We start from the raw sequence: 25003 nt of genomic DNA, 5'->3' as shown, positions 1-25003 counted from the left end.
TCTCCCTGAAAAATATGGTAAGAACTGTGAAGAAGACTGTGATTGTGGAGTTGGAGCAAAGATTCCATGCTCACCTATTGACGGCAAATGCGAGTGCCAACCTGGTTGGACTGGGCCAAAATGCGATGTTGAATGTCAGTCAGATAGGTATGGAGAGGATTGTCAACAGGGGTGCATGTGCAGGAATGGTGCATCATGCGATAGGTTTGATGGGACATGCTGGTGCGCTCCAGGATGGCATGGTGAGTACTGTCATCAGCCATGTGATGCAAATAGCTGGGGAGCTCATTGCAGAGAACCTTGCTTGTGTAGAAATGGTGCAACTTGCTCTGCTATTGATGGTAGCTGCACATGTCTTGCTGGCTGGGCCGGTCGTTACTGTGAAGAAGAGTGCCCAAGAGGAACCTACGGTTTACTCTGCAAGGAATCATGTAAATGTAGGAATGGAGGTATATGTGAACCAATTTCTGGAAGGTGTCTTTGTCCCAGTGGTTTCATGGGTTACACATGTGACGAACAATGCCCCGAAGGGTACTTTGGGGAAGAGTGTTCCAGGCAATGTACCTGCAAGAATGGTGGCACATGCAATAAGGTAACAGGAGAATGTTCCTGTCCATCAGGTTTTTCATATCCAAGATGTGAACCTTGTCAAGAAAACTTTTATGGAGACTGTACAACTCCTTGTCACTGCAAAAATGATGCTACTTGCAATCCTGTGGATGGCAGCTGTGCATGTAGACCAGGTTATATTGGGGAATTGTGCGAGTTGGAATGCCCTGAAAATTTATTTGGAGCAAATTGTGCAGAGGATTGTCAGTGTCAAAATGATGGCATTTGTTCACCTTTGGATGGGTCATGCAAATGCAAGGCTGGATGGGAAGGTTTAATGTGTGAGCAAAGGTGCAGAGATGGTTTCTTTGGACCCCATTGTGGAAATACTTGCACATGTGTACATGGTTTGTGTGATCCGGTCGATGGTTCCTGCAACTGTGATAATGGGTACACAGGGCCAATCATGTGAATCTGAGTGCCCAAGGGTCTCTATGGGGCTAATTGTGAACACAGGTGCAAATGTGGATATGGAGGAATTTGTAGCCCATTTGACGGCAGCTGCACATGTGGTGTATGTTTCACAGGTATAGAATGTCGGGATTCATGCCCCAATGGTTTCTATGGAGAAAACTGTGAAAATACATGTCTGTGTGAAAATGATGCTGTATGTTCATGTAAAGATGGGCTTTGTGAATGTGGTCCAGGTTGGCATGGTAGATATTGTAGTGAACCATGCCCAAATGGTTTTTATGGTGCAGAGTGCAGAGAAAGTGCCAATGTGTTCATGCCTCGGACTGTTCACACATTGATGGTACTTGCATTTGTTTGCCAGGCTGGACAGGGCCTTTTTGTAGCTCTCAGTGTCCCGACGGAATGTATGGCCAGAGATGTGAAGAGGCTTGTAATTGTCATCATGAAGCTTTGTGTTCTGCAATAGATGGAACATGCAACTGTACTCCTGGCTACACTGGTGTACATTGTGAGCATACTTGTATTGACTCATATGGATTAAACTGTGAATATACATGTAGATGTAAAAATGATGGAGAATGCAATCCTATAGATGGAACTTGCACTTGCCGTTCTGGTTGGAGTGGTGCTCTCTGTGATGTTCCTTGTTCTTCAGATAGATGGGGACCGGGCTGTAGGGAAGAATGCGTGTGCAACAATGGGGGCCATTGTGATCCTGTTGATGGAAGATGTAGCTGCCCAAATGGGTTCATTGGAATCTCTTGTGATGACACCTGCACACATGGGACATATGGATTCAACTGTAATGAACGATGCAGGTGCCGAAATGGAGGGACTTGTTCTCCATCAGATGGGAGTTGCAGTTGCCCAGAAGGATACGTAGGCGACTTTTGTGAACATATTTGTCATAATTCCTATGGACAAAATTGTCAACAGCAGTGTACATGTGAGAATGGTGCTACTTGCAATCCTGTTGATGGCACATGTTTATGTTTATCAGGATGGACAGGGGAGTTCTGTGATCAGATATGTGCGCCTGGTAAATGGGGTCCAAACTGCATCAATCAATGCAATTGTGGAACAGGTAGCTGTAATCCTGAAACAGGTAGATGTAGATGTCCTCCAGGATACACTGGAACCTCATGCAGCGAACACTGTCCGAATGGTAGATATGGAATTGATTGCAGAGGAACATGCCAATGTATAAATGGAGAGTGCAAAAGAGAAGATGGCACATGTATATGTACATCTGGTTGGAGAGGTCAATACTGTGACGCACCTTGCCAAGAAGGCTTTTGGGGAAGTGGATGCACTAATGAATGTTTATGCATTGATGAAGCACTTTGTGACATGGTAACAGGGGGATGTGCATGTGCTTGTCAAAACAATGCTGTTTGCAATGCAGATGGTAGTTGCGATTGTGCTTCTGGATGGAGGGGACGTTACTGTGATGTGCCTTGCCCTAATGGTTTCTGGGGGCCCGGATGTAGGAACACATGCACTTGCAACAATGGTGAAATATGTGATCCTCTGATTGGTAGATGTGAATGTCAATGTCAGAATGGCGCAGTTTGTAAAACAGATGGTAGTTGTGACTGCACAGCAGGATGGGGAGGCCGGTACTGTGATTCACCATGTCCTGAAGGGTTTTGGGGTGCTGGCTGTAGAAACCCATGTACTTGTAACATTGGCGAGTCCTGTGACTCTATAACAGGGGGATGTGCTTGCAAATGTGAAAATGGAGCAGTTTGTACCAGAGGTGGTACGTGTGAGTGCATGGCAGGGTGGAGAGGTCGATATTGTGATGAACCATGTCCTGAGGGGTTTTGGGGTGCTGGTTGCAGAAATCCTTGTACTTGTAACATTGGCGAGTCTTGTGATTCTATGACAGGGAGATGTGCTTGCAAATGTGAAAATGGGGGAGTTTGTAACAGAGATGGTACATGTGAGTGCATGGCTGGGTGGAGAGGTCGATATTGTGATGAACCGTGTCCTGAGGGGTTTTGGGGTGCTGGTTGCAGAAATCCATGCACTTGTCACATAGGTGAGTCCTGTGATCCTGTAAGAGGAACGTGTGATTGCAGATGTGAAAATGGGGGAGTTTGTGAAAGAGATGGAATGTGTGAGTGCATGGCAGGGTGGAGAGGTCGTTATTGTGACGAACCATGTCCTGAAGGGTTTTGGGGTGCTGGCTGTACACAGCAATGTATCTGTCCTAATTTGTTAGTTTGTGACGACATAACTGGAATCTGTAAGTGCCAATGTCAGAATGGTGGAACGTGTAACCAAGATGGCATCTGTGAATGCAATGGAGGTTGGAGAGGTCGATATTGTGATGTACCATGTCCAAGTGGATTCTGGGGTGCTGGCTGCACAAATCACTGTAACTGTCAAAGCTCTGTGACATGTGACATTGTTACTGGTAGATGCCATCTCCCTTCAAGCTCTAGTGGAATAGAATATAATAATACTTGTCCTATCGGTATGTATGGTATGGACTGTCAACAACAATGTCAGTGTCACAATGATGCTGTTTGTAATGCCATTGATGGCACTTGTGAATGCAGACCTGGCTGGCATGGGCGCTTCTGTGACACAACATGCCCTGGGGGCTTCTGGGGCCTTGGATGTGCAAATCCATGTGCTTGCAACAATGGTGACTCTTGTGACATTAAAACTGGAACTTGTGAGTGCCAGTGTGCAAATGGTGCAGTTTGCAATGCAGATGGCACCTGTGACTGTACTGCAGGATGGAGAGGTCGATATTGTGACACACCATGTCCAGAAGGATTTTGGGGTGCTGGTTGTGCCGATGTATGCAACTGCCAAAAAGGCAGGGTCTGTAATATCTTTAGTGGCAGATGTGAATGTCCATGTAAGAATGATGCAGCCTGTAATGTAAATGGTGCATGCGACTGTACTACAGGTTGGAGAGGACGTTACTGTGAAACACCTTGTCCTGAAGGCTTCTGGGGACCTAACTGCAGGAATCCATGCTCATGTCATATTGGACAGTCCTGTGATGTGTTCACAGGCAATTGTGAATGTCAGTGCAAAAATGGCGCAGTTTGCCAAACAGATGGTAGTTGTGATTGTACTGCAGGGTGGAGAGGGCGGTACTGTGATTCACCTTGTCCAGAGGGATTCTGGGGCCCTGGCTGCAGAAGCACTTGTATCTGTAGGATTGGTGAGACCTGTGATAAAACGACCGCAGCTGCAACTGCCATTGCCAGAATGGTGGAGAATGTAATAAGGATGGTATTTGTGAATGCACAGCTGGATGGAGAGGGCGGTATTGTGATGCGCCATGTCCTGATGGCTTCTGGGGTCAAGGCTGCAGAAGTCCATGTACCTGCCACCTTAGCCAGTTGTGCGATCCAATGACCGGTAGATGTGATTGCCAATGTAAAAATGGTGCAACTTGCAAAGCAGATGGAGTTTGTGACTGTAGTGCAGGCTGGAGGGGCAGATTCTGTGACTCCCCCTGCCCTGATGGATTCTGGGGTGCAGGTTGTTCTAAGTTATGTGCTTGTTCTGGCAACGAAGACTGCGATCCAGTGTCTGGACTCTGTGAATGTAACTGCAAAAATGGAGGTCGTTGTAAGATAGATGGTACCTGTGAGTGTACAGCTGGATTTCGAGGAAGATTATGCGATGCTCCTTGTCCTTCTGGATTCTGGGGGACCGGATGCCTAAACAGATGTTCGTGCCAGGGTCACAGCAATTGTTCCCGGAAGAATGGTGTATGTATATGTCATGCTGGTTACACAGGGGTCGATTGCAAAACACCATGTGAATACAATAAATATGGCGAGAACTGTGCTCACACATGCCGATGTACAAATGGTGGAGTCTGCAATTCTGTTACTGGGGAGTGTCTCTGTCGAGCAGGCTATAAGGGAACAAAATGTGAAACGAGAAGTAAGAATAACTTTGAATGCTTGTATTCATTTGACTCTTCTACTATGATATCGATGCACAGATAAAAGTATAATTTTCATAATATTAATGCATTCAAAGTTTATTAATAAATGCTGATAAGGTAGAATTAATTAATGTCAATAATAACCATCCTTTTTCAAGAAGGTCATACGTCGTATGATATAGCCATTGTGTCTGACAAACACAGCGTAGCATGATAAAGCACAGACTATAGACAAAATACCGGTACACATACTGAAACATTTTCTATTTAGGATGTGAAAAACTTAATGTCAACTGAGCAAATTGTAAAATACAGAAAAGTATATATATATATATATATATATATATATATATATATATATATATATTATTTATATAAAAAAGAAAATGTTTATATGTGTGTGTGGTGTTTCCGTTTTCCTGTCTGTTTGTCTATCTGCCTCTCTGTCTGTCCGAATATCTCTTTCCGACTGTCTTTCTGTATAACTTAAAAGGTAATAATCAAACGTTTTAAATAATTAAATAAGATTGGTCTCACTTGGATGTAACTGTATGTTTACATACTCAATATGATAATGTTACTTTGCTCTAGGTTTTACTGGACCAATCACCTTTCGAGCAGAACAGTACATTTCAGGCAATATAGTGAGGTGTACGTCATTTTCCAAGCTATCAACAGGTGACAGCACCATTCACGAATGCCTCAACATAAGGTAATTAATATTCAACATAAAACCTATGAAAGGTAAATGGTTGTTGGCGGAGTTAGGTACATGAGCGTTGGCATGCTCAAAGCATATATGCGTACTTCTGGTACTGACAGCCCTCCCATCAACGTTGATTGTACTCCTTATTGTAGGCATGAAGAGAACATAATTTCATGGCAAAGTTGAAAAACATTTGAGACTTTTTTAATGCCAAATTACAGGTTGATCCACAGTTATGATGTGATGACTTATAGATGCTCAGATTTTTTACAAAATAGGAAAACATTACCTGCAGCTGTTGATTTTGGTGGATGTGGACTTGTATGGTTCAAAATATGTCCAACCTATCCCTATAGATTTCCTGTTCAAAACTTTGGCAGTCTAATTTTACTTCTTTAGAAATGCCTTCATAATTGTAGGCTCCTTTCTACATGACATTAAATGTAGATACACCTGTCTAAGTACTCACTAAAAGTTGATGAAGTACTCTCTCTTCCTTAAGTTGGGATTTATTTAACCCTTTCACCACCATGGTTTGTCCCAAATCCATTGTTTTCTACGGTAAAGTTGGACCTGTATACAGGGAACTGGGGGTGAAAGGGTTAAATGTTGTGAATGTTTATATCTTACCTTCCACAAGTATGTGTATCGAACTTTGTAATTCATCTCATAGGCAATGATTTAGCAAGTATTTCTATTGCCAGCACAAACCTCTTATATGACTTTTTTAAACATTGTCAGGGTTGACAACGGCACTCGTGAAATGAAGTTCCCGAATGGCGTCACTTGTAAGGACCGTTGGGTAGACAGGGTACCATCCATCAACGACAGAGATATTGAATTCCGTACGGATACCAAAGACTTCTGCAGGGAGGTGCTACAGCTTCCACGGCGAGAATACCCTCGCCGTTCGTTCAAGGTAGGTTGGAAATTCTGTGTAGCTAATCTGTCTATGTACATTTCCGACTGGATACTGCGCACTTAAATGGTTCCTCTGGTGGCAATAAATTTGTACTCTTGCTGATTCTCGGGCCTTGTCTTCTGCTTGTGCTGTCCCAAGAACGTTTAACATTTGTCCCACATACTTTAGATATATATTTCTTGAGGGAATTTAGATATATATTTCTTGAGGGGATTGGCGATTCCCAGAGTTTGTGCAGATGCCAAAGACGTGTAGCTGCCAGGACTGTGGTCGAGGGAGCTTGCTGTTTAAATGCTATCATGGTACCAACATTACGTGCACTACCTGTAGCATGGTCGTTACCACTTTACACTCGAAGAACTATCTTTCCGGAATACTAATGTTTCTCTTCTAACAAGGATTAATCATAGTGCATCATCCTTTTGAATTCATGTACGAGCGTTCCAACTAGAAATATGATTCTACGCATATTGCGATCACAAATTTTACTATCTTCTTCACTTCACAATGTGATCTTCCTTTTCATCATGAGCTAAACTTGCTTCAAAGACAAACTTTTAGGAACTGTAAATGGCAACTAAAGATGTGCTGAAAGAATGGTCTTCTAATTCAGTCTCTCTCTCTCTCTCTCTCTTTCTCTCTCTCTCTCTCTCTCTTCTACATGTCAAATTTTATGATCTATCATCTCAATGTTCATATTTTACTGCATTATTTGCCTTTAAACTCTAGAATGCTCATGCATATTATCGCTCAGTGTCATGGTCACTCCGATATAAATATTCAAGTGCAGGTTACATTACAAAGGACATACCCTTATCGCGCATCCTCCATATCAGAGTGTCTCATTCCTCCGAATAGAAAAAATCTAAGCGGCTCATAAGTTCGGAAAAGATGTTCGAAACATTTGATTAGTTGAAAGAATTCGTCTCTCCTTTCTTTTTTATCCGTTTTCTTGATGATGTAATATGATGTTATGTTTTTTTACACCCCCTGACATTTGATTACTTAATATACGCTCAATACTACTATGGTTTTCCGGGGTCTTTTATGTAAAGTAAAACTATAACATTTTCATTGCAATTCTTTCAGCGTATGTAATGATATATATGCATATTAAATAAAAAGTTACAAGAAGTTACAAGAAGTTAGAAGTTCTGGCGCCTTTTACATTCCCTGATAGAATGGATGCACAGGGTTTATGTTACATAATAATTGTTTAACCTTATAACATTACAGTCTCAAACTATAGTGAATTTTGTCATCTCACTTACAAGGGTATTGCTGTACGTTCTGGTTATTTCGCAGGCGCATGCGTGGTATAAATGTACAGGACCCAGAGAAGAACGCATCCAGTGGCTGAACATGGATTGGCAGACTGGAAAATCATACGATTTTGGATTTTTAGAACACTTGCGATGTATCATACCGGTGTCTAACGCTGTAGAGTGATCAAGTGATGGCGCTAGTATTTGCCGTGTTACGAAGTGATTTGAAAAATGTCAATATTTTCAGCTTGCAATAACAGTTTTATCGAGGGAGGAAACATTTAACTTGAACGCGAAACACACAGGAATTCTCAATTGGTTTCATATCGATTTGAAAAAAAAAGAGCAAATGCAACTTATATACGGAAAACTGAATTCTAATATTAATTAATTAACGGCCTAATGCATAATACATTATTAAGGCTCTATTGCTCCCGTCTAAATTAATTTCTGAAACGTCTTCTTACTTTTGTAGCACTTACATTTACCTCGATATTGAAGTCTATGATGACATATTCGTATTAGAGCCCCTGTAGCTGTAACTCTTGAAATTTGTCGATCTGAAAAAGCCTTTCTGTGGTTGTCTTTAAATTCTACAGATTTAAAGGATATAGTCTTTTACCACTGAAAAATTGGAGAAGTAAATTTAAATTTTAACCGTAATTTTGGTTTCCCGCCATTTTTAAAACCTGGTAATACTACAAAGAAAACAAAGCATATGATGTCCCAGTGGAAAACATTCAGCACTATGCATTATATTGGACTACTCTGTTGTTTCTGTTAACATTCCAATTCATATATGCACTGCAAAATGTGTTTTAGCTTTATCTACATAAGGGCGCCATTTTATGTTTGGGCAAACATTTATCATTTATCTTGCTCAAAAATGCAAATGTAGTCTCAGTGGACAGTTTATTCTACATGTATAAACACCACTCAATGAGTACATTCCCTAGACTTGGTTCAAGTCGGTGAATTTCTAAAAAAAATTTCATTTGCAGTAGTTTCTCATGTGTCTCTCCTTTTTCATACAAACCTATTTGGAATTTGGCAGCCCAGGCCAGGTTTTCCTAGCGATTGAACGCGTTACATTTGAGTCTGCGCATTCGTGAGTTAGTTTCCGACGGATTCCGGGAGAAACTCCCCTGTATAGCGTTCACTCCACTCATCGCGTTCACTCCACTCACACGTTTCACATGAAAACAGAACACAAATTATCGCGTTTTCCCCATTCAAACATTCACAAATCACAGACTTGAGCCAAGTCTATACATTCCCATGAACTTGTTTTAGTTTGGAAGGAAAATCACAAAAAATAATGCTAAAAGATACAGCTGTCGGGTTTTTAACACTTGCAGTACATGTTTGTGTAGTCGTCTTACAATAAATGACACGTGTAAAAAATTATGCTGCCTCTAGGAGCCAGTGCCTGTAACTTTTGTCACTATTTTTGTTGTTATGACAACTACAGCGTTTTATTCTACTCCCCAAAGCATGTCGGGATACACAGTATTCAACTTGTCAACTCAGCCGGTACATGTACAGACTGCATTGTTATTGTTGACGAATGAATTCTAGTCTGGGCTAGAATTCAAACGTGAACAATAAGAACGGGGTTTTGTGTATAGACTCTGTGTTGACGAGATTTATATAGCTGGTGTCACAGTTACGAGTGTAGTGATACATAGCGGCCGCCGCGTAGTATGCATAGGGGCGGCCGCTATGTATCACTACACTCGTAACTGTGGCTGGTGTATGTTTCAACATGAATCGGGGAGTAGAACCAGAACTCCGCCAATCACATCAGAAGAATAAAAGAATTAGTTCTACATCTTACAACACCGACCCTAACTTGTCACCATAGCTAGTACTTCTGCTTTACCACAATGTCATACACATTAAATATAAATTATTGTTTTTATCCGTAATTCTGTAACTTTTATCGATTGTGTGGAAAGCAACAACTTGTATACTCATTCTTGAAAAAAAAAAAAAACTTTGGAAATAAAATAATATTTCGAAAGGAGAGCCAGTCAAAGCAGTAAAATTTGCATACGATTTTCCAATGATAATGATAATTGATGCTCTCTGAACCGCCATGGCATATCAGCTGGTGGAGGTTCATTCAATTAATCATTCAATTGGGTTATTTCTTGTATGAAAGAAACCAACAGCGCCATGGACGCTGGCAATTGCGACAATGAATAAAATGTCTTGTTTAGTAGCACTTATTTGCATAGGGGCTATTAACGATGTTTCTCGGTGTTTTAGTGTGTGTACATATGTGTGCGCGCGTGTAAATATATATATATATATATATATATATATATATATATATATATATATATATATATATATATATATATATATATATATATATATATATAAAATAATTTCAACTGTGATGAATCAAAGTTACAATTCCGAAAGGAAAGCTTTTATAATTCGGCGTGGCGGTGACCGAAGTGAACTACAGTGTACCTGTTAAAGATACCTGTTAAAGATTTCGACAGACGAGGACTGACGTAGACAGTTCTTGTCTGTACCGCTCTCATTGGCTGCATGCAGAACAGACAAATAAACAGGCTGAACTGGCGGCATAATTATGGATACTGGGTGTCGACAAATGTGCCTCCATGAGAATATAAGCATTTAATCCTTCCATAGGAGGTTGTCCGACTGCACCAAAGGTTAATATTTGACATTCCACAAATATTGAGACTGTTATGCTTGAGTGTTAACATTACAATCAGTATCAGTGTCTGCTATTTGGTCGACCTTACACGGTGTTGTTTACTGTCAACAATGACGCGGTCAATTAGATCCAAACTCTAAATTTACTCAATGGTACATTAAATAAAAGTTGGAAGGCAATATGTACGGCCAGAGAACAAACAGTTTTAGAGAGAGTTCGGTGTGTCAGTTGAGTGGAAAACAGTATGCGCTGTGCATGCAGTTCGAAACCAGGGAGACTGCAGTGGTTAATTCGGAGCGTGATGAGTGTCAGCCAGCGAGTGTCGGCAGAACCCGACTAACGGTCCGATACCTCTTCATCAGGTCAACCATTGAGGTATGGCCTTCACGGGTGAACCTGGACGTGTAATGGACAGCGATAAGTCGCTGGGAAAGCGTCAAATTAACGGTAACACACGTGGTCAACTAGATATAAATGAAAGTCCAGCGAAGTGAAATTTTCTACCGCAGCTGGGGCAGCCGACCAGCCAGTCGAGTTTGTGAAATTGTACTTTTATTATATGGGCTCTTACAATCTGTTTGTTTTGTAAACAGTCATGCATAGCTGTCCTCCTGCAATGTTTTGAAAACTTATCCTCCTGTAGCTAATAGATTCCCCTCTCCCCTGAGAAATCTCCCTTTTTCCCCTCCCTTAACTGCATACACCCCCACTGTCATCTTTTTCCTATATAAGAGAAACACCTCCCTACAATAGACTTTGTTGCCTGTGTCTGCCGCATATAGAGATGAATAGATGATACGACGTAATGACCTTGAATGCGATAACCTTGAAATAATGTGGATAGAAATTAAGCCTTTCAAGTGTAGATCTTTTCTTTTGGCTGCAGTTTACCGGCCACCTGACACTACTCATACTGTAGATCTTGCTATAATAAGTAATTTTGAGCAGGCTTTTCTTGAGGGGAAGGAAATGGTAGTGTGTGGCGACTTTAATGTCGATCTTCTTTCTAATCAAGGTATTAAACATTTACTTTACCAGTCATGTCTTCTGTTTAACATGGATCAACTTGTTGACGGGATTACCCGCCCTGCTTCAGAGTCGTGTCTTGATCACATTTATGTTTCAAATCGTGAACATTTTTATAACACTAGTATTTGTAAGATTGGTCTATCGGATCATTTTCCAGTCCTTACCAGCCGTAAATTGAATGTTGGACTTAGAAAGTCTGGTTCTCGTAAAGTACAGATCTTTTAAATATTTTTCTGAGGATAAGTTTATCAGTGATTTGCACAATGCCCCTTGGTATTTACTGGATAATATTAATGACGTCAATCTTGCTTTCGATGTTTGGATCTCAATTTTTAACAATATTTGTGACTCACATTGTCCTGTTATAAATAGACGTGTTAAACGTTTCAGACAACCTAAGTGGTTAAATAATGAAATTTTAAACGCTATGAAAAGGCGTGACCTTTGTCTCAAGCGTGCTAGATTAGGTTCAACTGACAATCTTTGGAGTGAATATAGAAGCAATCGCAACAAAGTTGTACATCTTATTATGCGATCGAAACTGCATTACTCAGGAGTATTATTGTTGAAAACTCAAATGCTGCTACGCTTTGGCGTGTCTATAACAATTTGACGAATTCAAATAATTATAAGAACCCTACTTTCACATCAGAACATGTCCGTTATGATAACAATTCTGAGATTGCAAATGCGTTTAATAGTCATTTTGTTGGCCTAACTCAGAATACAGACAATCTCAATGATTCTGTGAATCTTGAAAGATTACAAAACTTTGTTCATGGTGTATTGGTTGATTTACCCACTTTTAAGATTCCTCCTATTACGTACGACTTTGTTTATTTGTCATTGTTACAAGCGAAATCTACAGGTATTGATAATGTCAATCACAAGCTTTTAAAAATTGGTGCTTCAGTAATTTCAAATAGTCTCACTCACATGTTCAATATGAGTCTACAGCATTGTACTTTTCCAAATGTTTTTAAGTGTGCAAGGGTTGTTCCCCTTTATAAAGGCACAGGCGATATTTGTGACATGTTAAACTATCGTCCTATTTCTATCTTGCCTGCCCTTTCAAAAATACTGGAAAGACATGTCCACAATGCATTGTTTGGGTACTTTTCTACTGCTAATTTGCTTTTTGACACGCAATCTGGTTTCAGAAAGAACTACTCCTGTCAAACGGCATTAATCCGTTTAACTGATGAAATTTTGAAAAATATTGATCATGGGTTTCTTAATGGCGTGATTCTACTTGACTTGTCCAAGGCCTTTGACCTTATTGATCATGACCTTTTATTGAAAAAGCTATCTTTGTACGGATTGTCTGAATGTACTGTTAACTGGTTTAACTCTTATCTGGCAAATCGCCAGCAAGTTGTTGACTACATGGGTAGTATTTCTGTTAGACATGATGTTACAGTAGGCGTTCCACAAGGCTCAATTTTAGGCCCTCTTTTATTCATGATTTTTATGAACGACATGTCTTTATTCGTTGATTCTTCTACTTTACATATGTATGCAGATGACCAAACAATGTTAGCAAAGGGTAAATGCATTAGTGATGTTAACGATGCAATACGAAAAGATATCACTCCTATTTCAAATTGGATTACTACGAATCATATGCGAATTAATGCCAGGAAATCGAAATGCCTTCTGATTACAACCCATTCTAAGCGCAGTCGTCTGAATGAAACTCACAGTTCATTATCTGTACAGGTTGCTGACACTTTTATTCCTCAAGTACAATGTGGTGGAATTTTAGGGGTAACACTTGATGAAACGTTTATCATGGAATGTCCATATAGGTAATTTATGCAAAAAACTTAGTCAACGAATTGGTTTACTGCGCAGATTACGTCGATATATCCCTTTTGATAGTCGTATTATCTTATATCATGGTCTCATACAGAGTACTTTAGATTATTGTTGTGTTGTTTGGGGTAATGCAACGGCAACTAATCTTGACAAAGTTTATACTCTTCAAAAACGGGCGTTACGCACACTTTTTGAGTTGTCAATTGATTTTCCCTCAGATGCTTTATTTTCTACATTCAATGTTATGTCGATTAGACAGAGAATTTTTTATTTCATGGCACTTTTAAGTTTCAAATGTATGAATGGTTATGCTCCACAATATTTATCTAATTTATTTACTCCACAAAGTAATGTTCATGATTATTTTACACGCTCTACTGCACGTGAGAATTGTCATGTACCAAGATGTGTTTTAGGCACTGGACAACGTAGTTTTCATTTCCGTGCCACGAAAGTTTGGAATTCATTACCGAGTGAAGTGAAAAATTTGACTAGTCTGTACACATTCAATGTAAACTGAAAGAATATGTTAAAAGAAATGTTCCCCTTTAGTATACTTTTGCTTTCTTGTATTGACAGATGTATTTTTTTTCCTTTTTTCGAAATTGTATGAGCCCCGATGAAAATTACTATTTCAGTAAACTCGGCCCGCTCAGTAAAAGTGTAAATAAAATAAATAAAATAGGCAGGGGAAAGCTGATCGTCTGAAGAGAGAGAGGGGAGGGGGAGGGAGAGAACCAGAAAACGTTTGACTACTTGCAAATGGGCTCCATTGGGATGATTTGACATTGTTCAAGAGATACTGAAAGATTAATCCCCAAGATTTGTCCTTCGGTGTCCTAGACAGCGCCTTCGAGCGAAAAATCCTTGACATCTGGATCAATACAGTACGGCGTGGTGCAGTTTGTGGGAACGCATAAATACGGACTCCTCACACAGTATTAGCGCTCTAAGAAGGGATGAGCGACACCTGGAAGCATAGCCGATATGACAAGAAAATAAATATATATAAATAAAACAAAGTAGGATATAAACAGATGAATAACAAGTACAAAACCGTGTTACCCCATCGTTCTTCAGTGTCGAAAGATGAGAAGCGATTTTGCCTAAATCTGTATTTTAAAAGTTGTTATCCTCAGTATGATCAGGCACACCTTTATCGCTTCCTCTTCGTTCGTGGGTGTGTTGAGCGCCTTGTGTCCGATTAGCATGTCTACGTACCCGGGTGCCGCCGCCGGTAACAACAGCAAGCATCAATGCACCCACGAGCTTAGACAGCAGGAAGTAAAAAATGTCTTATTTCGATCACAACATACACAAACCTGCTGACTGTTGATATGTCTGTTCCTCCACTGAGAAGCTGGACATTTGAACCCAGCGTTACAAGCTGATAAACGAGGTGGGGCAGAGATAGTACATGCGTTGCCAAAATGTCTCTCTCACCATGATTATTTTCTATGTTTGGTATGACGTACTCTACTGCTGTGCCCTCTCAAAGTCCAAAAAATGGGGACAGAGGACGAACTATTGACCCAGATTCAGTGATAACGGATGTGTCCATCGGCTTTAGATTACTACCGTAGCACAGACAAATGCTGTCGAATCCTCTTTTCAAAACAAAGAGAAACAAACATACATGCACAGGAGGAAACCTAAACTAATTATCTTGCGGTGTGTGGGACGGGGTTGGTCGGCCGTGATGATAACTATTCATTGGGAGTTAAAACCTATGAAAGGTAGAGCATGCGTTGGGGACACATTCGGAAAGTTTTACAATTCTTGGTGAGGGCTAATTTGAAAGCTTTTGGGTTTAAAAAATGTTCACCATCTTAGTTTCGCAAAAGTCGAAAATTTAGTTTTTCTCCAAGATTTAACACTGGTTGCCGTCATTTTGAATATCAAATATCAGTAAATTTTAGGTATTTTTAGGTAGTGTGAGCAAAAATCTTTCACTGTCGAGGCACATACTACCTTGACGTCCACCAAGCATCTGACGCCATGAATCGAGATCAGTACAGCATGCGTAATATTGTCCCCTAAATAACCCCAGAAAGATGTGTGACACGCCATTTTTCCTTGTCGATAGACACAACTCAAAGAAGTACTGCGAACGATTGGAATGTGTAAACGTCAGAAAACCACACACACTCGTGGCAGAGAAAAGCCGTCTGACGCCATCTCGTATAGTACACAAACAGCTCTTTTAATTCTAAACCTTTAAAATATAACATGTTCTTGACAAGTGGCCAGCGAAATAATTTCCATCATGCTGAAAATATTCAAAATGTTTCAGAAACAAAGACATGTCACTTTAATATGTTTGTGTCAACACCTTAACAGCACACCTACTCAACTATGATATGTATTTTATACAAGTAGCAATGTTGTAAACAGAAGGTAATGTACGCGATTTTGTTGATAATCAGCGTGGAATACGTCATACCCTTCACCTGGGCGGGGCGAACTTGAATTTAACACTGGCTCTGTATGCTGTGGATGTATCGGTTCACAGTTTCACATCAAATGACGAAGTGAACAAAGCAGACCGTACATACGGGCATTGTGAACGACAGCATTTGACTTTAATAATACTGTGTGGTAGAACACGTCTTAAGGAACAGGACAAGAAATTAAAGAACTTCGTATGAACAGAATAGTAAATAGAAAAAAATAAATAAATGCAATGAGCAAAAATATAAACAATGACAAAACCTGTGAAATACTTTCTGTATTCGTCGAAAATGACAGTCGAAGACAGAATTGTAAACGTAATGAATATGCATGTTTTAATTTAAAAACAGGCGTTGTTATTAACAGCTCTAACTATACAAAAATGCCATCGCACTTTAGATTACCCCGCATATTTTCTTGATATAACTATTTGTGTGAAGTATGTGTTCCAAGCTGTTAATTACTTCGGAATATTATGCTATCATCCAGTGTTGTAAATTTTCCTTCGAAACTATGGCTATCTTGGGTAACAATACTTTAAATTTGACTAAAAAACGAAAGGGAATGATGTTACCAAAATAAATATTTAAACAATGCTCAAATGTATCAGATAATCTCATTGGCCTTATGTACACTGCACCGCAAATTGAATGTTGACGTCAAGTGCAGTAATGCTCTATGCCCTTCAGGTCGAAGCCAAGATAATATTCTAAAATTCTTGTAGTACAGCTTCGAAAGAAGGATTTAGTGGATCTGTTAGGAGTATTTCGTATTTCTTTTCGTTTTTGACGTACAGAAAATTTTAATTCAAGCACCGGGATAAAGACGATAAACTTCAACAAACTTGCCTTTGGCCAAAAGTCTTTGCTGGGTTTGTGCACAGACTTCGTTCTCTGTGGTTTGTGAGGGCTATCATGTCAGTCACATAACTCACATAACCTGAATCCAAACAAAATGTCGCTCTTTATTTTGTGAAATCGTGACTATACGCTTTCCTCCGAAGGTAACAGACGACCTTGCACGGTGGTTGAATTATGTCTCTCGGTCGGATCTATCGCTGCGACGAAAGGCCATGGCGCTGGCCGCAGAACTGAAACCAATCTCAAGTGGTAATGTTCGTCCCGTATCGACAGTGTTATTTGAGGCTCATTAACGTGACAGTTAGAAACGGAGGCATCGGATGAAACAGCTTGACTGACTGAAGTGTCCGATAAAAAAGTGATATGACGTATAAAGATCTAAAACGACCACTAATTGAAGTAAAATATATTACGGAGCTTCAAAACTCACGCATTTTTTTCACTGCGTCCGTCTTTAACGTAAAACACAAGTGAGAAATTGTTCTTTTACACTAATGTTTCTTTACTTGGCTGACGTCGCACGTAAAAATCTACTGACTCCGACGGAGGTGTGTCGCTGACGGGAGATGAGGTCGGTGCAGTATGACTGAAGCTTCGTGTGTCACCTGGCCCATTCAGCTGGTCGGAATTGCTGACTGCGGCACGCACTTCGCTTTCGACGGAAGCGTTCGCATCTGAGCCACGTGTTACATGGTAGTTCTCGTAAACTGAAGCAGTTTGCGATGTGTCACCCTGCGAAGTACGAGAGTTTTGGTTCAGTCCCTTGACTGTCCATGTACCAGCACCGCCCTGCGCTTGCCCAGACTGCTGACCCTCCTTCACTTCGTATTCGCCTCTTTGTCTCCGCGCGCAGAAGCAACACAATATGGACTTCAACTGCGACCTGAAAGACGCCGAGTAATAGCTATATATGTACGGATCAAGCGCACTTCCCAGAAATATCAACCACAGTGTGAGCAGGTAGGCGAAAAAGACGTTATCTGATGCCATGGTACCGCCAAATGCGGCTACAATACAGAGGATGCAGTACGGTAACCAGGAAACAATGAAGACCACGAGAACGCACAGCATCATCCGGGACAGCTTCTTCCGCTCGTCCTTGACTTTCTCCGCGTCGCTGCGAGAGGGTGGTTGGCGGCGGAGATGGAGGAAAATCTTGATGTACGAAAACGTAACGAAGATTGAAGGAACTACCAGGAAAATAGCAAAGACGTATACATAGTAGAGAGCGGCGGCAGTTCTATTGTTGTCATTGACAAACATGCAGACTTGCCTGACGTCGATGTCGTCGTATTCAGTGAGCGACAAGTTTGGCTCGTGGTCGAACGGTACCGTCAGCAGGGAGACGCGCGATGTTGTCATGGTTGCCATTGGGATGAATGAAACAGCCGACAGCAGCCAGGATAGAAGAACGACGATCCTAGCCCGTTCTACGGTGCACCAGTCCAGAAATTTTAGCGGTCGGCACACAGCTAAATATCGTTCAATGCTTATAGACAACATGGTCAACACTGCGCAGGCGCCGATGACCAAAGTGATGTATGTGGTAAAGCTACAAAATACTGTATTGAATTTCCCGGAGTCATTGTTTGCGATCGAAAAATTTAGAATTAACAACTTCGCAGGAGCGTCTATCAATAAAAGATATAGGTCACACACGGCTAGGTTCGTGATGAAGATATTGGACGTGGTTCCGAAACCTTTGCCGCGACAGATGGCGACCAGCACCACGATATTTCCGAATGAACCGACGACGATCACCACCACGTACAAGATGATGATGAACACACGCACGGCGACGTACTCCGTCAGGTCGTGAACCATGCCGTCGACGCTGAACTGGCTCATCTTGTCGGAAGTCACAGTAGATATCCAAAGTTATCGCTGGACGACACAAAAGATTTAGATTTGAACAAAATCAAGAAACAAGGCCGAACCTGTGTCATTCATGGAGGTCACACTGTAGCGTCCATCGTGTTACCCGATTGACAACCGTCAATAACAGTTCTTGCCCTTTAGTATGTAGACCCGCCGAAATAGACCCTGTTCCTGTCCGCAATATGTTGACTGATCAGCACAGTTTTCAAACAAGTCAATGAAAAGCTAATAGTCCTAGCTACACGTCGTTCGTTAATTCCCGTTGGCAAACACAAGCGAACGACAGTTGCTCTCACCGGAAAGGGTTCGATGATGTTGAACTTCCTCGTTCAGCAGGCAGTGATCAAGCGACGACACTCAGAGTGGTGGTGTTGGTTCAGTTGTTTGGTACAAGAAGACTGTAAGTATAACGTCCTGAGCCGATGGACATAGAAGAGCCACAACCAGACACTAGAAAAAGCATTTCATTGATAGCATGACGGTTCCCATCCACGTTTGACGAGAAAACTCACAGCGTAGATGTCGACCCGTGCCACGCTCCAGTGATGATTCAGGGAGTGTCTTTGTTATGTAAATCACCCTGTTAGGTTTGGCCGCAACGATTGTTTACGTGGGGTACATCATGCGGGGTTATTATGTCCGAATATATCTTCAGTTAGTATGTGAGGACTACCACGGCCAGGCGTTTCAAATGTGAGTAATGCCTTACAAATGCGATGAGCCGTACTTTGGACCCGCTACTGCCTTCTGGGGATGGACGAGTGTCAAAAACTTCGCAGCGTTAAATTAAGCGTCCGAGTTTCTCTCTTGGTATTAACGTGAGGTCATTCGTCAGCAAGGACAGCAAGACAGAAAAGTCTCCTTCCCTGTGAGAATAAGACCGATCATAAGATTACAGGACGGTGAAAAACGTTCAAAAATTCGTCATGGAAAATACAATATGTCAAGTATTTATAATAGAAATACCAATACATGGTATGGCACTTCAAACATCAATATCCGCTATAATAATTTAATATTATTAGAGTTTATCAGAAAATATTGTCAAAGGAATCTGCAGTTATGTCTGTTCTCAGGATCCCAAACGCTTAGAAATTTTAATCAATGATTTAAACTCATGCAGGCATGTTGATATGAGAGACCAACTGGAAATTCTTCTTACGGGAATAATTTCTGTCATCGAAAGGTTCACGTGAACTGTACTGTGATGGATCATAGTCCTGTTCGGTTATCTTGCCAATGACGTCACAGGCTGATGAGCTGATGAAATTCTTGTTTCGTTCTGTCAAAAATGTAGTGCCTGCATGGCAAGACTGTTGTGATGAGCTACTCGGCAGAAGATATTGCCAGACCGGGACAACTTGAGCATATACTCAATTACAGGAATCTCTCTCTCTCTCTCTCTCTCTCTCTCTCTCTCTCTCTCTCTCTGTTTCTGACAAGTTGTGCAAACAAGCTAATTCAAAATATGTCAATGAAATCGCTCAATCATCGGATTAATTAATCGTCATAATGTACTCCTTTTTTGGCAAAGCGTAACCGATGCAATTATCAATATCACGCCTTCTCACCCGCCGTCCACAAACCTTCGCCAGTGTCATTAGTGCTTATTTCCGGACATCGCCAACGACCCGGCCGTGACCTAAATTTGTGATTGTTAATCCAGATGTAGATCTCGCGCAGTGGAGGAAACACACAATCAGTAAAATCTGTTTCTCACATTCCTGGCCGCTGGGAGTGCGGGATCGACAGTGTGGGAAAAATCGATCCCACACTCTCAGAAACCGTCCCACACTCTGCAGTAAATATTACACGAGCTCTGATTGGATGATAAACAGTCTGTTTTGTTCCACGCGCAAAATGTTATCCAATGGCACGACGAGTAACACACGGACTAGAACTACAAAGTAAGCAGGTCAAAGTACAGTGACAGACGACAGAGTTGTCACGATTTTTTGATAATATTGTACGTGTCCAATATGAATTTAACGCATTTTGTGGTCATGTGAGAAAAAGAATCTCACACACCAAGGACCTGGGATCAGATTTCTCACACTCGTTGGGGATATTTTGTCTCACACTCGCCTGCGGCTCGTGTGAGACAAAATATCCCCAACTCGTGTGAGAAATCTGATCCCAGATCCTTGGGGGTGTGAGATTCTATTAGTCACCTTACTCCGTGTCCACGTTAGGCTCAGCGACGTGGCGGATCGGGTTGGAGCAGCGCCTCCGAGCGGCTTTCAGAGTGATTGGTATTTGTCAATGGACGGTCCCTTGCATTGCGAATGAAGCTGCGAAGAGAGTTTACTGCAATCCCACACAGGCTATCGACAGGACTATTCCGGAAAATTACATTCAGATTGTTTCACCTATCGATAGATTTTGCTACGGGTATCATAACCAATACATTTTTTTTAATCACAGCTATAAATAACATTTAATTGAACGATTATCAGAAAACAATCCCTGTCCCTTGCCTTGTCCCTCTCGTCATATCCAGCGGAAAACTTGCATTGCCTCTTCAAACTGATAAGTTCCTGAAATGTCCCCCGCAAGACTGTCCCATACCCATAGGCAAACATCCCCAGGACGACCGCAACCTATTCCGCAGACCCTGGTCTCCCGCTGGGCTATTCTTCCAACTTTCCCATCGCAAACAAACGATTTTTGCCAGCCCGCTGATGATTGAACTGTGCGACTTCTCTTTCTCAGCCCGCGTTTTCCAGAAGAAAAATTGCACACCGCCAACCGATTGCATCTCTTGCGAAAAGCCCGTACGTGACAGCCACACCAAGATGCAGCAGATTGTCGAATGAAACCCTCATTATGGTTGCGAAGGAAGCAAACATGCTTTTGACACTATATTGACAGTTCATCATAAAGTAACACATGAACTTGTAGACCTGCACATATACAACTTTGAATCCCTTCCGTTTTTCATTACATTGAGAGAGAGAGAGAGAGAGAGAGAGGAGAGAGAGAGAGAGAGAGAGAGAGAGAGAGAGAGAGAGAGAGGAGAGAGAGAGAGAGAGAGAGAGCGTGCTCTGGATCGGAGTAACCGACGAGATAGACAGACAGACCGATAGACAGGGGACTGGTAGAAGATAGAGAGATAGATAAGCATATATAAGTGTGATTACACAATCGCCAACAGGAAGTTAGCTGTATGTAATGCTACGATGCTCAGAGATACAGTCACGTGATGGTCCAGACAAAATGGTCGTGTTCCTTAATATTAAAATTACAACAACGTAGCGGGGATATTGGATAACAATGTTGAGAATGTTAACAATGTTATGAAAGAAAGTTACACGCCGCTTCCTTCATGTTGATTTCCCATTACGTAACATTATTATTGGTATTTCAATCGATATTTGGTCTGTAATTGCTAAAGGGATCACCCACTTATTCAACAAATTTAGACGTCATCCAAAAACTCGTATATTTGCAAAGTCAAGAGGCATAGATATTTCAGAGAGAGAGAGGGGAGAGAGGGAGAGAGAGAGAGAGAGTGAGTGAGGTGTGTGTGTGTGTGTGTGTGTATGTATGTGTATGTGTGTGTGCCTGCCTGCCTGTCTGTCTATTTAACCATAGACAGTACTGGGGCCCCTAAACTGTCTATATTTAACATTATGTTCATGTCCCTTCGCGTTTCTCATTGTATTAGATTTTGCAAATTAAAGTCGGTGTATAGTTTATAGAAGTTTCTTCAATAGCACCTTTCGAATACGCTTTAATTAAAGCTAAAATTACGTCAATAGTGCTAATTCTTTGCGCCCGAAAATGAAAGAGTTAAACGCTACAAGGTATCGTTTGATGACTTATTTGTCATTTGCGTCACCATCATTATATTTTTTAATGTTCCGCAGCGATTACGTAGCATATGTACGGCTCAGATTTACAACTCTTATTGACGAATTATTAATCACTTATATTGACCGACTTATTGATCTGACTGACTGACTGAGTCATTTGCTCATTCACTCACACATATTTATTTGGCTCCTATATATTCCCTGCCAATATAGGGCCCATCGGTCTAGGACCTCTTCTCGATTACGGTGTATGCTATACGCTCTCACCGAAACCTTCGGCGAGGTCCTACACTAAGGATAAATCTGAAATTTATCTCGGTTGGTACAGGTACACCGCATTGGCTAATTTGCCGCTAGCGGGCGCCTTCACTCGCTACACTTCTCATGGCGTTTCACGTAGCCGTCCACCACTTTGCACGAGGATCCAATTACGACGATGCTGAAGCATTTAATAAATTATCTTGGCAGTAGCAAATCTTTAGCTGGAATTGAAATTACAGACGGGGTGTCACTGTCACTTTAAAACTCATGTCTCGTTATGTTCTTTTTTCTATCAGTACCAGTTCAGCCGGCCGACTGGGAGACAGAAATAAAGCCCTGGTGGACTTTTTTATCTTTTTCTTTGCTTCTTCCTTTCTTTTGATTATCATTCCTCAAAGTAATGCCTTGAACGAGTACTTCGCGCTTAAGTTTCCCGGTAGTCTGTACGGACTTTGCTCTCGGTTGGCCTGAGGCTCCAAGGTTACGGCGTACACTACGTTGAGGGCGTAGTGTACACTGTAACCGAGGAGAGGTTCAAGACTAAATTGCGTATTTCGTACCGTTGTGACCCGGTAAAACTTGTTGTAGCCTTTGTCGCGAGAGAGCTTGACTCAGCCTACCCAACAAGAACTTTAATTTGATACCCGTATCTAACCGCCCCTCCAAGAAATAGAGTTGAACTGTTTACATAAGTTAGATGGAAGCAGTTAACTTGGACCAATGCCCTTTCTCCGATAAATTGCAACGTACAAGCTAGCAATCAGTAAGTTTTAGTTGTAGTAATCAATGTGTTAACACACAATAAAGTGACGATGCATAATTGAAGCTATTGATAAAAGGGACTCTGAAATACGTGCGTGCAATGTTACTCTACGCATGCGTTACTGTGTTTTTGCCAATTACAGCAAACTAACTACTAAATGGATATAAAATCGAGTCATCTACGATATATTCAGGAAACACATGTGCGTCTTTTCAATGTTAAAAAGGGATATATGCTTTGGATGTTCTTATTCCGTTTGCTGTGTGGAAACTAGCTGAAACAACATGGAGGGAGATTTCATTGCACTTTAAAAATACGTCACCAGAATGATAGACTGTAGAGAATGTATATACCAGAATGCATCAGAGATCCATTGTTGACTCATATGAAAAGGAAACCCGCAAAATCCCAAGCACAGAAGTGTAGATCATGGAGCGCCCCCACACGACTGAATCTCATTCTATGACATCACCTCTGCCGCGTTAGAAACCACAGCTGTGGTCATCGGACAACGGGCTCACTTCGTGTTCGTCATATTTTGCAACCAATATAAACATGATATGACAGAACTCCGGGGAGAGTCAGTGCAAGCGCAACGTACTCGGGGCGTTTGCACGATAGCTTGCGATGTAGTCTGCGGCCGTACCCACACTAGGTAGACGCTCGTGAGGGGACAGCAGAATACATGGCAAGGTTACAGTAATGGACGCCATGGCTTTGACATAATCCTTAAATGAGGGGGAGAGAAAGATGTCAAGATTTCGCCATTTTCTTTAATTTTTTATTAAGTCTTCTAAAAATTCTCAAAATTAGCGTGACACGATAGACTGCACCGACCACGACCGGAAGTCTTCATGCCGAAGGCCCGAGTCCGAGTCTGGTGCTGTCGACTAGCATTAGTACTGAAATTTGCGAGAAATGGACTTTCTCGCTTTTTGCGAGAAGTATGCGAGAATACATACTCTCGCGCTCTTAATTTGCGAGAATTTTGTTTTCTCGCAATCAGCCAGCGAGCACTAGTATGTTTCAATATGCATCTGCCCTGCATCTGCGAGAAACTTTGATTCTCGTAGTCAACCAGCAAGACATTGGTTTTCTCGCTCTACATCTGTGATATATTGCATCCCTGCATCAACTAGCGTGAAATCTTGCCGTGATTTTAAGTGTACAGATTATGAATGATAGCTGGGTAACAGCTGAAGACATGGGGGACTTATTGTTCAATTTATCGCTGATGAAAATCGAGAAAACTAACTTCTCGTGTGTTGATTACGAGAATTCAATTTCTCTCAGATGCGGAGCGAAAAAGCACAACTCTCGCTGATTGCTGATTTCGAGAAAACAAAATTCTTGTAAATTTAGAGCTACATAATCTGAATTCGTGCATACTTCTCGTGAAAATGCGAGAAAATTTTGATTTCTCGCTAATTTCTCGCAAATTTCTGTACTTGTGTAGACAATAAAGTTAACTACAGTACACGTCGCAGTTCTGGTGCCGTTCTTAAAATATCTCAATACTTTAACGATCGAAGTAACGATAGCTGCAGAACAAGAACTATTAGATATTTCTCTTCCCTTTCTTGTCGGTGAGA

General features: G+C 41.3%; 2 protein-coding genes across 2 annotated transcripts; one reads left to right on the top strand and one right to left on the bottom strand.

The window, feature by feature from the left end:
- The first annotated feature begins 1425 nt into the window (after positions 1 to 1425).
- LOC139124428 (multiple epidermal growth factor-like domains protein 6) lies at positions 1426 to 8287 on the top strand. The gene is made up of 4 exons (XM_070690560.1): positions 1426 to 4944; positions 5540 to 5660; positions 6396 to 6573; positions 7882 to 8287. The coding sequence occupies exon 1, from the start codon at positions 1426 to 1428 to the stop codon at positions 4405 to 4407; it is 2982 nt and encodes a 993-aa protein (XP_070546661.1). The 3' UTR covers positions 4408 to 4944; positions 5540 to 5660; positions 6396 to 6573; positions 7882 to 8287.
- Positions 8288 to 17180: 8893 nt separating this feature from the next.
- Positions 17181 to 18542, bottom strand: LOC139124427 (kappa-type opioid receptor-like). The gene has a single exon (XM_070690559.1). The coding sequence runs from the start codon at positions 18540 to 18542 to the stop codon at positions 17181 to 17183; it is 1362 nt and encodes a 453-aa protein (XP_070546660.1).
- Positions 18543 to 25003: the final 6461 nt, after the last annotated feature.

The sequence above is a fragment of the Ptychodera flava genome (assembly GCF_041260155.1).
Source record: "Ptychodera flava strain L36383 chromosome 23 unlocalized genomic scaffold, AS_Pfla_20210202 Scaffold_24__1_contigs__length_23054250_pilon, whole genome shotgun sequence".
NCBI lineage: Eukaryota > Metazoa > Hemichordata > Enteropneusta > Ptychoderidae > Ptychodera > Ptychodera flava.
The sequence above is the reverse complement of the archived record's forward strand: the minus strand, read 5'-3'. Positions and strand labels throughout refer to the sequence as shown.